Genomic DNA, 19,197 nt, shown 5'->3' with positions numbered 1-19,197 from the left:
TAGAATTAAAAAAATTTTCATATGTTGTTCGATTATCTATTATTGTAATGATTTTGATACTTTTTGTAAAATAATCGGTAAATTTCAACCCATCGATTTTTTTAGTAACATATAACTACATATGTATATTGCAACTAATAAGATAATCGTCGATAGGAATGCTTGAGGAATACATGAGAATTTTGGATCAGAAACAAGAACTTTTCCATGACACAGTAGAGGCGTTGGTGAATTTATGGTAGAAAACATAGATCGTTACACTAGTCAAAAGTGTCCCCTGGTCATATCCTTTCACCCAAACCTCTAACCCAAAATTGTTTTGCTAGGATGCAGAGGTGACCTCGGTCCTAAAGCGCAACATTTTTCTTCCATCCCTTTCTCTGTTTTCCAAACTTATGTATTGACTACTAGGACGTGGCCGGCGCCGTTATTGATGTGTAAAGAGGGAGCATCAGTTTTGGGCATTGTGAATGTTTTGTCAATCCCAGGCACCATTCATTTGACCTCTGTACAAAATTGATGGCCTCGGTCAATCACCGAGTAGAAACCATTGGCGATGTGGAACTGTGTTCTACTGAGCCACGCCTGCGATCGTGGAATTGGAAATGATGGTAATGAGAAATGATAGATCAAAATAAAACTTCGAAGAAGCTATTCAGAGATTGGTTTAAAAAAAATAGAAGCATTTCAGATTCAATGATTAAAGGTGAGTAGTCAATCAAGCTAAGCTAAGCTAAGCTAAACTATATTCTACAAAATTTATCACAAAACTTTCGGTGACTCAAAGATGATAAAATTATAGAATGGTTTTTGAGATATAGAAAGTCAAATTTACGTGTTTCCCGGTTTAGTTTTTTAAGCGGTCTTTTATGTGATAACATCGGAATACATATGATTCCTGTCAATCGAGTTATGCAACTGACAACGTTCTGGCAACTCTTGAGGTGCTAGATGACAAAAACAATATATGGGCAAAGTTTCGGTTCGATTTTGAGCGATTGTTTTTGTAAAAAACAGGTTTGGCTATTACCTATTAAAAATGAGAAATAATAGATACTCTAGAGCAGGGGTGAGCAACCTTTTGAACCAACGGGCCACTTTAAATTTGAAATGTTGTCGGCGGGCCGCACCTAAAATAAGTTCTTTTTTAATAATTAGGAGAGCTTCACGTAATTTTTTATAACTACAAATTTTGATGAAAACAAATCTCAAATAGGAAAGATCAAACGAATTCACTTGCTTATAAACAGAAATTCGGCACGACTTTTCAAACACCCGATATTGAAAAGGTACATCACTTAATCTTTGTCATTTTTTAATTCTATCAATTTTGTAGGTAATTGAACTTCTTGGCGAACATTCGTTCTTACAACTGCCTTGTTAAATCCGATGGTACTTTTCGTCATAACTTTCATTTAAAAATCTTCTGAAGCTTACCACAGTGATAAATAAAACTGTGGAAAACATATATTTTAAAAAATCACCGTCTTCTTGGCGTTGGACGTTGAATCGTTAATTGACTTTTTGTGATTTTTTTTCCACAATAAAAACTGGTCCTTTAAGCCTAGATTTTTTATCCTATAATCGCGAAAAACCCCGTTTTTTTAATTGAAGGTCTGTATTGGACCATTGCATTGAGATGATGAGCAAGGTTGTCGAAATTACAGAAAAATGTTCAATTTCATATATTTTTTAACAACTTTCTTCAAAATTAAATTCTTGATTCTAGATTTTTTTTTCCAAATTTTCATAATTTTTAGTCTTATGTAGATATCATAAGCATAGGATTTTTAAAGCTATACTATGACTTTGATAATGTGGAATGCGAATTATAAGTGAAATAACTTGTTATAAATGTTTGTTTTAAATTTTCTATCCAAATGTTTGAAAACAGTATCACAGAAAAATCGCCAAAGAATCACCGAATTTAAGAAGTCTAATGTTTTTTAAAGAACTTTTTTTTCGGCAACTTCGGTTTTTTTACCAACATGAATCAGCTGATGTTGGTAGAAAAACATAAAATCGATCCCCCAGACTTTTTTATAAAACTTTCGTAATTTTCGTCAATATTCAGAAAAAAAAGTTTCACAAGGTTAATTTTTTTGCCAGTATTGCCGAATTGAATAGAAAAACTTTAAAAACAAATATCTGCTGAGGGTTTTATTCCATTTCACCGAAAACGTTTGCCCGGAATTAAAAATCTCCAGAATTTCAGAAAACCACTTTTCCAGATTTTTTTTTCCTCAGAATGAACCTTTTCTTTGAATTTTTTTTACCAGAATGAATGATTTTCCAGAAAATTTTTCACCAAAAAGAACCATTTCCCAGAAAATCAAATATATTATTCCAAACTAGAATTAAAGAAAAATTCCACAAAAATTGGGTTCATACAATATTATTATTAGGTCTGCGTTTACTTCGGAAGTCCGAACTTCCGACTTCCAAAAGACTTCTGACAAAGAAAAGTGAAGTACTAGATATTCGGAAGTCTGTGTTTTATTGTCAGTTTACCAGCGACGTTTAAATTAAATAATTGAAATTCAAAATATGGTTTTCAAGTTCTGAATGATTTTTGAAAGGCACACTAGTAAGCATAAAATCAAAGTACCCAAATCTTTACAAAATACAATACTGGTTCAAAAATAAAATAACTTGGAAATTTTTAAAAAAATTTAAGACAAAATTTAATAAGATTAAACTAGAGAGGAAAACAAAACTTCAGAAAAAAAAATTAGGTTTTATGGCATTCTAGAAAATGTTTCATTCTGGGGAAAAAAAATCTGGAATATGGTCCATCCTGGGCAAAAATTTCTGGTAAATGGTGCATTCTGGGAAAAAAAATCTGGGGAATGGTTCCTTCTGGGTAAATATTGTCGGGCTTTTGCGATACAATCCTGCTGAGCGAATCTTTTATAATACAACTTTATTTTTGCTGAAAACGAAAAAAAAGACTTCACAAACGGACTTGAAATTCCTTTGATCATGACTAGCATCCTATTTTTGGTTGCTCTTCCGACTCACTTTAATGGATTTGGCTTTTCAAAGGGGTAGGAGTCATTTGGATAAATGTATCCTGAATAAAAAGAAAACTACAATATTACGTTATGCCAATAATTTTCACCGAAAAATATCAACCAAAATCGATAATGATAATAATAAACAATATTGCATTTATGCCTTGAATGGAACATAATAAATGCTTGAAATGCCAGAAAAATGTTATCAATTCTAATGATTGTGAGGCAAATACAGATAAGTGCATATTTGATCATGTCATATAAATTTTCTTAAGAATTCATTGTAGAAAAAAGTTAAGTTAAATTTGAAAAAAGCTTCGCGGGCCGCACAAAAGGGTCTCGCGGGCCACATGCGGCCCGCGGGCCGCGGGTTGCTCATCCCTGCTCTAGAGCAACCTTTTCATAAGCTGTAAATTGTTAATTTCCAATCTACATTAAATTTTGATTGTGTTAGTTTAGCTATCGTAGCCTTAACTCTTTCAATTTTGTCAAATGCATCTTCAAGTTTAAAATCTACTAATGAGAGGGTTAAATCTAAGATCACGGAAATCTTATCTACTTCCTTCGCGACCGGATATCGGAAAACTCCCCCTCGACAAAGCCTAGTCATTGTTTATTACCTAGCGCTTATCAATACGTTCCGAAAAAATGAAACATACGTTTCTAATCAGTATCTAGAGCACTGTCGAATCTTGATTCGTCAACAATATTTTGCTTTGTTGCGGACTGACGCAATGATTTGATAACGCAATTTGTCAAATCATGATGGGTGGTCCAATATTTGAATTGTATCTTTGTATACGAGTATGAACACTGAACAGTCATATCATATCATACATGTATGAGAAGAAAAGTTCAACTTAAGACACTTACTAGCAAGATAAATGATATTTTTTGTTAGATCTGATTATGAAAATTTCTGAAATATTTCAAAATATAGAATGAACTGCATTTACGCATAAAAAACGACACATTTTGAAATGATTCAAATGCTTCGAATTGCTGAATAAGATATCGATACAGCACGACACGATTTGAATTCATATTTGTTTATTTATTTATTGATGGTTAGGCTTCAGCCTTTGATCTTTAATGGTGTTTACAATATTTTTATGAAAAAAAAAACCTAATTGAAGTCTATTTTCGATTTGTTCTCTAGACATATTCAGCTTTTAAATGTTAGCGTGTGCATTGGAGAGCGCCGTCATTCCAAAGCCCTAATAATGTTTCTGTTAAGCTTTCTGGCTGTATCGAATTGTTATGAAACAGTTACTATCCGTTTCCGATCAACTGATACTCGTACATCATTTATTGAGGCTTATCTGTTGAAATGATTTCATAATCCATAAGTGCCGAGTCATAGGGTTTGTTTGCGCACTCTTATCTGATACTCTCTCTGTACAACGCTTATCGTATATTTATTTGGATTGAAACCCAAAATTTTCCGTAGTTTATATGTTCGCCACAAACACAACGTCGACAAGTATCATGAACTCCCTAGGTTTCACAAATGTCGATAAACAGACTAAATACAGCTGGTTGGACAGAAATGATGGTTTTGTTTTTGAAAGAAAAAATAAACTTTTGTTGAACATTTAAGATATTATTTGTTCCTGAAGATTCTTGTTCAGCTTTCTCATTTTCAGAGGCGATAAAAATGAAGAACTGTGTAATTCGATCGTAGATCATTCTATCGAAGGTTGTTAGTTCAAACTAGTTGTTAGGCTGAAGAAGCGCCAAACTTAACTGGTACACCCAAAGAAGAGATTGCAAAGGTTTAATGCATATCAGAGCTAACTCTATGCCAAAAATGTTCTGAAACGTGAATTGCGCCAAACGCCATTATTAAACATGCGTTAAGCATTCGACATTTTTGGTGATCGCGTTCTTAACTGTTGTGCAGGAGTATTTCGGTTGTGAAAAAAGAAGTATTTGCTCCTACTCGACGGCCTTCTCTACCTTCATTCCGAGGACCTCCTAAGACTCTTGAATGATTCGATGATCTCCAGTATGACACCGAACGAAACCTTTCAGTTCTGGTCCGACGACCTTTCATGGCTTCAGTTCGTTGAGCTTTCAAAAGATTCGGCTTGAAAATCCATGTTAATTTTTGTTTTAACGGAACCGTTTCCCAAGCTCGTGATTCCAAATTCAGTGTAAAGGATCGATTTACCGTTGGCCGCTTTCAAGACAATTTCGCGAAAACAGGTGATTTGGGCGACTCGAAACCCTTCTGTGTTAATTGCGTTAGATTTTAATATTTTTTAATGCCGGAATATCATTATTACTTAACCTTTCCAGCACCGAGCAAAAAGGGCACATACTGGCAAAAAACAGACCCAAATCGGTAAATTTTCAGAAGCTTCTCACACGGAAAATAATAAAATGGTAAAATTTACCGAGATAGCGAGGTGAACGTTCGTGGAAGCCGAAAAGGTAACTTCCACCTTTCGAGGTGAAACTCACCTCACAGTGAGGTAAAGTTTACCTGAATCGAGCAGACAAAACAAGTACAATTCACCTAGGAAAAAAGGTAAATCCAAAAAAAGTAAATCTTACCTCGTAGCGAGGTGAAGTTGACCTGGATTGAGCTAAACAAAACGGTACAAAAGTAACTATTTGCCGAACCCGTTTATTGAGGTTAAACTGTTCTGTCAGTCAGGAACAAGTTTTGCTTCGTGCCCAATATGTGAAAATCGGAATAGAATGGTAAGTATTTTCTTAGATATCATTTAGTTGTGCTGATTCTCGTCATAATACTTTGCTTTTGTTTCAGATTGGCCCACAGAGCTTCGAAGTGTATTCCACGTCATCCTCCAGATTTCATTCCGGAAAAGCCGGATGGAGAAGTGGCCATGGTGGCTCGGGAGAACGCGAAGCCGAATTGCCCCGAGCCTGGCAAATCCTTTGCCTCAACAATAAAGTTTATTTATCTCAAATACATATAAATTTTTTAATAGATTTTTTTTTATTGCAGAAATCAACCAAACCAACTAGCATTCACCTTTGAATCAGTGAATGAGAAAACGGTATCATTTACTGTTTTGCTAGGTGAATGCAAAAAAGGTAAAATTGACCTTTTGCTAGATGAATTGAAAAAATGGTGAAATTTACCTTTTTGCTAGGCAAATTTTACCGAGAAAGCTGGGAGAAAAAAAATCACATCATTTTCCGTGAATTTTACCTTTTTTTATTTTCCGTGCAAATATGTATGTATGTAGATAATCCAACATAGGTGCACAGATTCACTGCAGTTTGAGATTATTGGTTCGGCAAATCTACAATGCAAATCACCGCATACCCGACACCATGGCTTCGTGTGTTCTGTTATGGAATGAATGTATTACGTGTAGGTATGTGTATGTGTTATATGGAAGAATGAGTCCGTCACTTAAATATTAAGGCAGCCGTTTTAAAAATTTATAACATTTACCAACGTTATTGATGAACTTTATAAACTTTACGAGAGGTATTCCGCACGCAAGTTTATACCTGCCCAGCTTTGGTTTGCCTTTAATGCTACACACAATTCCTTTGGTAACTGAATGATCTCGATCTGTTAGGATCATACGCGATGAGTTCGACACCTTGCTATCCGTCTAGTTTTTCAGCACTCGATGTTCTGAAACTGTATTGATTGAATCATAACTATCAGCAACTCAACACTTTGCAAAGAACCGTCTCGTCGCGAAGCTCCCCGCTACATAGTCGTCGATAATTTATGGACAACCTCCTTTTTGCGCCCCATTCGCCGTCCCATCGAAAAGATTGGTCGGTTGGCTGGCAAAAAGCGGCTCTGGACGAGACAAAACCCCGACATCCGGGTTGAAATCTGTGCAATAAAGAGCAGCTAAACGGTTTGCTTTACACAAACACTATACCACCCCACATCATCCAGTCTGGACTGGCTCACTACTAGCTGGCTAAATAGCGTCACCACCTTCTTGCTCGTTTTATGCATACTTACTTCTTACGACTAGACGACGACGACGACTATTGCGATCGGGTTGATGGTAGGAGTTTGGATGAATTCGAGTTGTTTTTATTTTAACTTCAGGTGGATTCGTTGGCGCTAGCTTGGCCGCTGGAAAGCAAACACCACAAGACAGTGCACGCAGTCGGAGATTTCAATGTACACTCTTTTTTCTCTCACTCAGGGTAGATGCAAAGTTCTTGAGGCGTTCGTATAAATAATCGAAGGTGTCACGCATGATTCCCAAAACGCATGGTTTTTTTGCAAATTGCGTTGAATTGCTGGCGCTAGTATAAAAGTATCACGATTACGGCGATACAGTCGAATCGGGTTTAACCTGAGTCCAAGGACTTTTTAGCTCAGAAAACTTTCCATCATACTCAGGTTATCTAGTGTAAAGTTTCAGGAACATCCTTTATTCCTTACAGAGATTTTCACAATTCCTGTCATAATACATTCTTGAAAGGTAATATGAAGACGAAAAATTCCTACTCAAGTACATAGGTACCTATTTTTCATTGTAATTTGTGGTGTGATGTTTGAGAAATAAGTTTCATAAATTGGTTAATCATCTTAATCTTTGTTTTGCATTCTGAAACCTGATGTATACATTGTTCTCCAAATTTCATATTCTTTAAGTTAGGATTTTCTGTCCAATTTGTAAAATATAGTATCTACTTCTACCTGGTGACTATAAATGGGGCAAATTTGGCACCCCCAGTCGCATAATTTAACAGCGAAATCATTTATTCTTGAATCACCAAAAAGTACCAGGTCAAGTTCCCGTCTCAGCCTCAACAAAGTTTTAGTTTAAAGTGCAAACGATGAAGAATTTTTTTAAAAATATGTAAGAGATAGATACAGGTTTAGTACTTTTCGAAGGTCTGAGACTTTTAACATGAAAATTGTCCAAAAAGTGGTCTGGTTTCAAAAATTATACCAGTACAGCCTCAAAACATTCTTTCAATCATTTTAACCACCATGCATTTGAAGGTTAAACCATAAATAATGAAATTCGATGAAAACAGGGTTTTCCACAAAGAAGTTACTTGAGACTTATCTACACAGTAAACGAAAATTACCGAGTTCGGTAATTTTTTTACCGAAATCCTAACATGTGGAGTTCGTTAAACTGTTCGGTAATTTTTTCATGGCCAAGAATTGACAGCTGTCAAATATTACGGACCTTTTTCGGTGAAAAATACCGAAACTCGGCTGATCATGTCTAAGTTCATCTGTCAAAATATTGACAGTTGTCAACGTGACAGCTCGTTATATTACAGATCAGCCGGTATTGTTGAACCGAAAGGCCGGTAATGTTCAACCGAAATGCAATAAAAGCTCAGTAATGTATACCGAACAACCAGTACAGTTTACCGAAACACCTGTAGTTATTACCGAAATATCTTAAATTATTACCGAATACCTGTAATTATTATCGAAATACTTGTAAATATTACCGAAATACCGTGTTTTTTTTACCGAAAAGCTGTTAAAGTTCGGTAATATTTACCGAACAACCGGTAAATTTTACCGAAAGCCCGGTAGTTTTTACCGAAATTTCTGTAATTATTACCGAAATGCCGGTAATATTTACCGAAAATAGTAAAATTTTCGGGGATGTTAATCAATTTATTGGTTTATCGGTGGACGTTGTGTTCTTTTATTAAGAACATTCAAGATTAGGAAAATTACAGATGTGTTAAAATTAGAAGAAATAAAAAAACCTTGAAAATCAGCGAATTTCATTTAGAGGCATTTTCATCACACGTCATGAATTTGTTTAGCACCGATCAACTATTTTGAAGTAAGGCTGTCAGAAAAAGTTGACCCCACCATCCCAAAGTAGTTGACAAAGTGAGGTTTTCCCAGCAAGTGTAGCTTGCAGTGAGAACGAATGATCGTTGATGACATGTGATGAAAATGCTTCTGAATCAAATTCTACTCGATCATTTTCAAGGTCTTTTGATTTCTTCTAATTTTTAACACATCTGTAATTTTCATAATCTTGAATGTTCTTAATAAAAGAACATAACTTTCATCGATATGGCTAATAAATTGATTAACATAACCGAAAATATGGTAAAACCGGTATTTCGATAATACTACAAAAATTTCGGTAAAAGGTATGGTGAGTTAATATAAAACAACTAAACTTATATGGTTATGTTTCTGAATAAACATTTGTCTTTATTTACGTGGATGATAATGCATGTTGCGGCCGCCACTATGTTAATTCCCATTCCGGTAGTAGTGACGTTCTGCTCTGGAAGAAACGGAAATGCAAGTTGATTAAAGGAAAAAAAAGTGCGGATGTTTGGTGATTTTGACATTCCAGCTGCTGTGCACTTTTGCTCCATCTGGACGAATCCTATTGCAGCAAGTGTGGCGGCTTTGCTGGTTTTAGTCAGGTTGATGGGGCACTATTAACAATTTCATACTTACCTTTAATTTGACGCTAAAATAAACAAACCCACAAACAATTCCACGCACGCGAACCGACGGTCATGGCGACCCTTGCTTGTTAAATAATTTGACGGACGGCTTCTCAAGCACACAATTGAACACGGTTACAAAAGCGAGAAGGGGAATGAGAAATACTGCCATCGAATTTTGACGTTTGTCTTGAAAAAAACGATATTTTCAGTTTTACTTTACAGTTTTCGGCGTTTTTTTACCGAAAATATATTGCAAAATGATTTGTTTACATATAAATTATCGAGCTTCGGTAATTCTAGATGTGAATTAATGAAGATCTGTAAAAATAGACGTCAGATCAATCAATTACCGAAAATTTTCGAATTACAGAACTGTTTCTGTAAAATAAATTACCGAACTCGGTAATTTTCGTTTACTGTGTATTCATTCAATTGTGTACTCTACAACACAGAAATGAATAAGATGTAGAGTAGAATATACAGTATAAAATAAGTTACATCCCAAGCAATTCTCTTTTTTTTAGTTGATCACCCAGGTGGTAAATCCTTTTTACGGATTGCAATCCAAGGCACGGCGAGCCACCGCATCCCCCCATTATGCTATTCTGCGTCCATGGGTGCAATTGGTCGACTCTAGATACTATGCACCCCTACGCCATAAAGTCCATCTGGGGACTCTGGTCATAATTCCCATTCGGACCTGCATCGAAGGCTGTTCCCGAGATGGGAACCAAGTCCGCGCTTAAGCGCTCATTGGCTTACTCAATTCCAAATCAAAACTCCAGCATATATACCCCGCCTCTTGTTACGATTCAAGACTAAGGACCTCTCCTGTGACGACTCGAGTTCCGGCCTTTACTCGTAACTCGAGGCTCGCTTGGTTTGCACGACTATCGTGCGCTCTGCCTCTGTTCGAGACCACTGCAAGAAACCAATGACCTCTCCTCTAACGACTCAAGATCTGGACTCCGCTTGGTTTGGCAGGAGGCCCTCTCCTCTTTGCCCATCCGTGTGCCGAATCGAAAGAAGCTTATCCTGGACACGCGCCTGTCACAGCACATGTCCGGGACGAAATTATTCGGATGATTCCCGGCGAAGACATCATCCTCGAGTGACTCACCCGCCGACGACGTGAAGTCACTCTACCCGAGAGTATTTCGCGGCTTAAACATCCCCCTACGAGTTCGACTGCGAAGAAGGTCAAGTCTTATCCCCGCAGCTTCCGTCGTAGGGAGCGCGTTCTACTCAGATACTCCGCGGCGGTGGAGGTATCCTACACAACGCGACTTATCTAACAGCTTGGCATACGCAGAAGGTAGAGTCTTATCTTTGTTTGCTTTGCTTTCTTTGGTTTGCAACTTTGGGGCTGGCAACCCTAGGCTTTTTGCCCGCCTTGTACCGAATCGAAAGCAGCTTATCCTAGACTCGCGCCTGTCACAGCACACGTACAGGTCTTAAACGCTTGCGACTCAGATGAATCCCTACGGTGATGTCATCCTACCCGACTTACGTGGCTCAACTTCCAAATCCTCTGCAGGGCAGTCATGATCCGGGTGAACCCATCGCTGACCATGCGCCAACTATTGGTATCCTCACACATCCTCCGCACGATGTTGTCGGCTGTCGTATCTCGTCCGAACCTCAGCCAGTTAAACACTAGGGTCACGGACTTATTTTGAACCAGAGGACCAATTTTAGACCACCTTGTCTAGCTCTCTTATAAAACAAATAATCATGAAATTTTTTAGCGAATGTTGTTGAAGCCCGGGCACTTAATGTTATGCACTAATTTTGTTCATTATTAGATGCTTTATAAGAGAGCTAGACAAGATGGTCCAAAATAGGTCCTCTGGTCCAAAATAAGTCCGTTACCCTACGTGCTGGTTGGGCAGAATGGCGAGGCAACGTGTCCAAACCGATGGTGGTACTGCATGGAGCATCCGTGACCAGTCAAGAACTGTGTCATGCAGAAATCCACCTCTCCATGTCTCCGGTTCATCCAGAATTCGACGTTAATCAAGCGATGGGTGCTGCCAGGTGGACATCGAGACCTCTCTGACATGTTTCCCCGCACATCGGGCATGTGCTTGTGTTCGTAGCAGAAGAAATCTTTCTCTAGCAAGACCGAGATGGGCATGACCCCCGCCACAACATCAGCAGCTACCGAGGACACCGTTCGATATGCGCTGATTACTCGCAGGTTCATAAACCGCTGCACACTGCCCCCATGTTACACTGCCTGCTCAAGGCTGCCGCTCCGTACCGCAAAATGGACAAGGTCACACTCACCAGGACCCTCCTTCTGCTGCAGCGGATCGCCGAGTTATTCGACATGGCCCGTGAGAGGGCAAGCAATTCCCTTGTGGTTCATACATATTCTATTCTATATTTTTTATTTATAGAGGATTTTAACCAACTTGGTCATTCGTCCTCTTGATTCATACATATAATATAGTAATAGTAGTGTATGTGTATGTGTGTTGGTTATCCACCATGGGTGCACGGATCCACCGCAGTTTCTGCCTAAGTATCTGCTTACATGCAAATGGCGTATTTTGCACACGATGATTCCACGACGACTGTTTGGTTCTATGCTCGCCCACAAACGATCGCGGGCGAAAACAGCAACTAAAACAAAAACAACCAACTCCACCCCACTTGGGACTGAGTAAATTGCCTTTAATTTGTACAGACAGCACCATACACTATTCCACAGAGGGTTATCTACACAAGAAATATCGATCCCGACTGATTTTACTCAAACCGACTGCCCGCTCATTCAAACAGTCCCATACACGATGCAAAACGTATTCGCAGCGACAAAATTTCATCGCATTTGTACAAATGTGGTGTAAGGTATGGTCCGCTCTAGGTCGATAAATCTCCAATGCAGCGTACAATATACCCGGATCCCATGTCTGTGTATGAACTGATATGGAGTGTATGTATGCGTGTGTTAATCTAATAACGTTTTCGTTTATGCGTAGCTTGCCACGAGTTGTTTCCCGGCCCCGTTTTTCTCAAAGATCTAGGTAGGACCCGTGTTTCTAGGTTTACCCAAAGCTAGGGACAATCCCCTAAGGACATCTTCGTAATTCTGATCCTTGTTTTTAGGACGGCCTTTTGAACATTTGGAACATACCGCGAAGTGACTCAGTGGCCAATTATCCATACCGCCAAATAGACTAATTCACACACTGGGGAAGCGCGTATTGTTACGAACCTCTGAATGCTAAACCACCAAAAGGGTCAAATACCAAATGAGAAATCGCCAAGTATTACAAATCGCCAATTGATAAACCGTCAAACATGTTCATACGCGAAATGTTATACCGCCAAAATGAATATCGCGAATAGATTTACCGGTAGCTGTGATACAACCTACCTACCTTCCTAAAGGTCCGGCTCCGATTGACCGACGCATAGGGCTGAGATAAAAGATCTCCACTGCTGGCGATCTGGAACCAGCTTCTTTACTTGCTGCCAGCCAAGGTTCTCGTCGACTGTGCGGATTTCAGCGGCTAGACTACGCCGCCACGAGCTTCTGGGCCTGCCTCTTCTTCGAAGCCCATCTGGATTCCAGTCAAGCGCCTCTCTGCAAATCTCGTTTTCATCTCTCCGCAGTGTGAGCCCAATCCATCTCCACTTACTTTCCCGAATCTCGATTTCTAGCGCCTTTTGATGACACCACGTTTGAGATCCAATTGCCAGGCCACACCAAGGGCGGATGATGTTGCGCAGGCTGCGATACACAAAAACTTGCAGTTTTCACGTTGTCACCGCAAATGTGCATCAAGTTTCGCACCTGTACAGCAATACAGATTTGACGTTTGAGTTGAAGTTTCAGAATTTAGTTCGTAGAGGTTTCGGAGACTCGCAAACGCAAATCGGGCTTTTCTTATCCGGATTTCGATATCTTTCCTGGTACCACCATCAGGCGTAATCTGGCAACCAAGATAAGGCAAGCAATCCACTATCTCAACCTGTTGTCCAGCTACCACGAAATTGGAACGATTTTCTGTGTTGATTTCCATCGACTTGGTCTTTACGATATTGATTTTGAGACCTGCTGCCTTGGAGCTTTCGGTGAGGTCGTCGAGTTTGCTCTGTATGCCTTGTTATCTTTGGGCGAGCGAAACCAATATCGTTTGCCAGGTCAAGGTCGTTCAGCTGCTCCATTGTCAAAGGATTCCAAGGCAATCCTCGGTTTTGTCAGTCAATCAATCCAGTCAAGATCTCATCCATCCACGATGAGAAAGAGTAGCGGTGATAAGATACATTCTTGTCTCACTCCAGCAGTTGGATTGGATCAGACAAAACACCTTCGTGCAGGACTTTGCACGAAAATGCCTCGTTTTGTGCTTCGATGAGATAGACTAGTTTCTCTGGGACCACTCGTCGTCTTAGAACAGCCCAGATGTTTCCGTGGTTCAGTCGGTCAAATGCTTTTTCGAAATCAACGAACACCAGCAAAAGAGAGTCCTGGAATTCGTTGATTTGTTCCAGTATGATTCGTAGCGTTGTGATGTGGTCCACACACGATCTTCCGGATCGGAATCCAGCTTGTTGCCGTCGGAGTGTAGCGTCGATTTTCTCTTGGACCCAGTTCAGGATCACTTTGCAGAGTACTTTGATCGTTTGAGTTGTACTGATCAAAGAGTTATGCCATGCCAGTTACCGCACTCGCTCAGGTCTCCTTATTTGGGGACCTTTACAAGAATACCCTGCATCCAGTCCATTATGTTTCTACTGGTTAGCTGTTCCGATGCCACTTTCTGAATATACATTAACGGTAACTTTTTGGACGTAACCTGTAGTATAAGCATTCGAGAACTTTCCCCACATCCGGGCTGAGCAAATCCAAACGATTTCTTGTAAAAATGGCCTAAAATCGGGCAATTTTTTCAACTCAAATATCCGGGCAAATCTGAATGTTTTTTTTTGGAGAAGCACATCAACATCGTTTAAATCGTATTTTAGACATCCAAAAATTTTTGGATGTTCATTTTAATAGAAATAGTTTCGAAAAAAGTTCTTACGCTTACAATCAAGTTTACGCAGTAATCCGAGAAGTTTTTGGACTTTCGTAAACTCAAAACGCAAAACGAGCTCCTTACCGACCTCCGTTTTTTACCATGATGCTGTTGCTAGCTCTCCAGATACATGTTGCAATTTATTTGCTGAGCATTTCCGATCGGTTTTCTCGGACACTGTTTCCTCCGAATCTGAGTGCAGTGAAGCCAACTCTTATGTTCCAGTCGATGCAATAGAACTTAACACTTTTGTAATAAACCAAGAGATAATTGTAAATGCCGCGAAGAAATTGAAAGCCTCATTCGCTCCTGGATCTGATTGAATTCCAGCTGTAATTTATTGCCGCTGCATCGAATCGCTTCAATGCCTCTAGCACGAATCTACAATAGATCTCTTCAGCAACGTAAATTTCCTGAGAAATGGAAAAATTCATTTATGGTTCCAGTATTTAAAAATGGTGACCGGAGAAACGTCATGCAGTATCGAGGTATTACCAGTTTGTCGGCAGGTTCTAAACTTTGGCGTGAGTGGCGCTTTTGGTGAGTGGCGCTCTATTACGAGCTTCATCCCAATACATTGCGGCTGAACAGCACAGGTTTATGCCTGGTAGATCGGTGAGTACAAACCTTTTGAAATACACATCGTGTTGCCTGAACCAGATGGAGTGTAAAAAGCAAGTAGATGCTGTTTACACCGACATCAAGGCTGTATTCGACAGGATTGATCACAGAATATTGCTTGCCAAATTATCTAAACTTGGTGTTCATGATAACATGGATGTTTGGTTGGAATCCTTCCTCACAGATCGGTGTATCAGAATTAAATTTAGTGATAGCATATCATATCCTTTCATAAATTGGTCTGGGGTGCCTCAGGGAAGCAATCTTGGACCTCTGCTTTTTTTATTGTTTTTCAACGATCTGATAATCAGTTTGGATGATGGAACTAATATTGCATATGCTAGGCTTGCCAGATACTTTCAGAAAAAAAGCGGAACAGTCCAGTCTATTTGATTCTATTTGATTGGTATTTGTTTTATATTTCAATTCATTTAAACAAAACTGTTCGATGAATAAATATTATAATAATAATAAAAATTAACAACAAAATTGGTTGAACTTAATTTGAGTTTTTTGTTCGATTTTTTGTTCATGGTGAATATGTCTTGTACTTTGCAATACAGCAAGCTTACTCTAGATACATCTTCAATGAATCATGTTATTAAATAAAGCTGCTAGCAGTAGTTCTTCGATGCACCAAAATAATCATAAAGTGCTAAGAGCACTTGAACGCCTAATACTTCAAGCATTTAAAGGACTGATTTAGTAACGACATCTCCAAAAACGAAAACAATACTATGCGTCATAGCATACGTAATACTCGCTAAGTAGGTAAGTAGATAGGTATCTTTGGGTACCTACTTGATATATGCTTAGTCGCAGGTTTTATGAGTGTCAAAATATCGCATCCCACCGAATCGAGCGAGGTTTCCCCCAATTTTGGAGATGGCACCTTCTTCTGTCCCTGTTGGACTGTTTTCATTCCTACACCCATATAATCGCACCTGACTGTATTGCCATGTGGTTGTTATTATTGTTGTTTTTGTTGTATTTGAGGATAGCTCTCCACCAACAAGCTTTTTACGCGAGAGCTCTCGCGCACGCGGATTCCCCCCGAATTGAATGAGCCGTTTGCTTGAAGCCGGAGCTGAATGAATGAGCCGAACCGCGATGCGATAAGCTTTGCTGCGGTAGTCGAGAAAGCTGAATTAAAATTTTGCTACGTCAAACCGATGGAAAACAGTTGTGCTCCGCTGCTCAAGAAGTGTGTACCTATACCTAGTGATTCGAACCCGGACCGATCCTCTGTTGTTTGTGAGCTCTTGTGGGACTGGTTCGATTGAAACGAAATTCGCGTGCGCGTAGACGTGATTTTTTTTTCTTTCGATCTTTGCTTTTTGGAGTTTGCCATTCCAGCCATCAGCCAGTAGTCTGCCGTTTTACCTCACTCGACTCGTTTGAGCTCTGTCGAGTTGCTCCGTGTGTTGTTGCTATTGGGGGGATTGAGTGGAAGTTTTTTTTTGTGCTATTACCCCACGTTCGGTCGTGAAGCTCCGGTTCGTAATCCAATGCAGTCGATCCCGGATGTAGCTTGATAGCTGAGGCTTAGTGTGGTGCAGAAAATTTCAGAAATTGGCTAAACAAATTTGAAGGGTGCTGCCACGAAACGGGAAAGGAATAGAGCGGATGTAATACCTACAATAAGGCATAGCGGAGTTCGGTAGGCTAGCGGGGATTAGAGAAGTGCCCACTGATTCAATATTGAGTTTAGTTGCACCGAAAGAGGATGTTGATTTTGTGCAGGTGATAATCGTTTCATCTTGGGAGTGAAGAAGAATTGCGGTAGATGGGATCGCTAACAACGAGTGAAGTGTAGTGTAAATATTTCAAACCCGTCCGTCGTCATCCGTACTGATTGAATGCTTACACAAATTGTGTGGCTAAGTGCAAACTACGTAGTAGATACGTGGGTACGGATCGCGGAGAGGATTCAAATCCCCGCGATTGAGTATGATCCGTTGACGTCACGCGCGAAGTTGGTTGATTGAAATCTACATTCGACTCTGAAGCAGCGTAATCGCGTAACGAAAGTAAAACGAAGAGAATCTAGCCGCCACCCGTTTGCTCCGTTTACTGAATATTAGCAAATCAAATCCGTCTGTAACGGTCGATCGAAAAATAAGATCACAGAGCTCGAAGAAAAAGAAATCAATCGAATCGTCATCAAGCAACTAAATATACTACCTCTTTCAACTCCGGCGTCCTCAAACACTGCAAAGGTCCTCTCCATTCATCTCGCCACATAGGTACGTATGCCATATGGACGGCGACGCTTAGTCAGCAAGCAACCGCAATCTGCCAAACAAAAAGCCAAACAACGGCTCAGTGATCTATTACATGAGAGTTGGGCAGCGAGAGTTCAGTCTTCAGGCTTCAACCACCTCATCACAACTCACGTACGAACGACTGCTTGCTTGCTTGCTCTGCTGAACTGACTGAGACTTCAAAGCAAAGCAGGTTCAACGGCTCCGGATCTTGGTTTTGTGCTGTGGTGCCCCTCGCGGTTATTTGCAGACCTGGGAAACCGGTTGAGATTCTTCCCTCACTCTCCGTTCATCAGCCAGCAGGCTCTTGGGTGACCTCTTAGTCGACGTCTTAGCCTAAAAAAAACTGTAGCATATCGAGTGAGGAGGGGGTTCATGATATTTTGCGAACTTTTTCATCTTCATCCCGGGTGGCGTGAATAGAGTCAAACTCCCCCGTGTCGGTCGGGACAGTAACGAACGACTCATTCATCCCCAGCCAGCAGAGGCCGAAAAGAGTGAATGGGCTGACAAACGGACTGCGACTGAAGCGGATCTTACCTGTGTGAAGCATTCGGTGGAGAGCAATCGGCAATAATAATAACAAAAACAACAACAACAAGAGAGCCCCCGGGAGGAAATTTCAACGACGACGGTTACGTTTAAGGCAAATTGGATTGATTGGTAGCGCACCGAAAGTTCCTATTTTACGGTCAAGTCAGAGTTTGGCGCTGAACGACGTTGAGACTGCAGCTCGAAGGAGAGGTTTAGGAGTATTTTTTTTTGTTCAACAAGTACCCACGTGTTACCCAAGCGAACGCTAACCAAAATGCTCATCACTAGCAATAATTTCAATCAGAAGGTAATTTTTTTAAATTTTTAACCCTCACGTCGAAGTTAACTTCCAAATCAAAATCCTGTCTAGCTGTTGGTTAAATTTTTCCTTTGAGTTGCAAAGTGTATGTTTTTTATGAAAAGCAGATCGAGTTTAATGCTCAATATCGTATGGTGACACACTCATATTTAGGCTTTATCAACTTACAGAATTTGAATAAGAGGCTCATTTATAATTATTCAATCGAAGCCTATATCCACACCACTTAAGCACAAAATCTTCTATCGATACAGTAGTTTTTGGTTTTATCATTATCCGTTTTTATCACTACTCATCAAATTCACGATCGATTTTATCACGGTTATTTTTCGATTCTATAACTCTTTACTAGAGATGTACCGAATATTGGGTCCGCCGAATATTCGGCGCCGAATACCGCCAAAAAACCGTTAAGCCGAATATTCGGCTCACCGAATAGTTGAGAGCTAGGTATTCGGCCGAATAGGCCGAATATTTATTTTTTTTGAATTTATACAAGAACAGACTTATCAATTTTTTTCAACTAATGTTGGATAATTTATACTATATGCAAAAGTAATGTTCAAAAAGCTTCAAAATCATCAAAATCTCCTGGTTTCAGTCAAACATTTTAGATGTTTCTGTGTATTTTTCACTGTAGAAAGCTTTATGCTTTGATTATCGTTTATTCCAAATTTTCTTGATATATCCTGGCATGCTCAGAATTCGAGAAAAGTTAAGTCTGACCACATATTTCCGGATTTAACCCGGGTCTATTCAGATTTTTTGCTAAATCAAATTATAAAAATTTAATGTTTTTTTGAAATTTTTTAAATTTTGTGTCTCAAAACGATTTTTTTTTAATTTATTAATTCGTTAGATACGATTTTAACACTGCTGTTGTAATTCGAGGAAAACTTTAAATTTCAAGTAATTTTAAATATTTTTCCTCTTGTATATTTGAAAATAATGAATAGTTTCTCTTCAGACTTTCCCATTTTTTACAAGTTTTTCAAAAA

The 19,197-nt window shown here is 39.3% G+C and overlaps 1 protein-coding gene across 2 annotated transcripts in view; it reads left to right on the top strand.

Moving 5' to 3' along the window:
• LOC129751359 (probable ribonuclease ZC3H12B) overlaps positions 1-19,197 on the top strand; it is a 62,808-nt gene that overhangs the window by 19,244 nt on the left and 24,367 nt on the right. The window contains exon 1 of one of the 2 annotated variants that reach the window (XM_055746816.1): positions 16,256-18,187. The exons of the other annotated variant lie outside the window; for it this stretch is intronic. Coding sequence (XP_055602791.1) covers positions 18,155-18,187 — 33 coding nt within the window. The 5' untranslated portion in view covers positions 16,256-18,154. Of the gene's footprint in view, positions 1-16,255; positions 18,188-19,197 lie in introns of those variants that run through there. 2 annotated transcript variants of the gene reach the window in all.

The sequence above is a fragment of the Uranotaenia lowii genome, chromosome 3 (assembly GCF_029784155.1).
Source record: "Uranotaenia lowii strain MFRU-FL chromosome 3, ASM2978415v1, whole genome shotgun sequence".
NCBI lineage: Eukaryota > Metazoa > Arthropoda > Insecta > Diptera > Culicidae > Uranotaenia > Uranotaenia lowii.
This window is presented reverse-complemented; position numbering and strand designations above follow the sequence as displayed.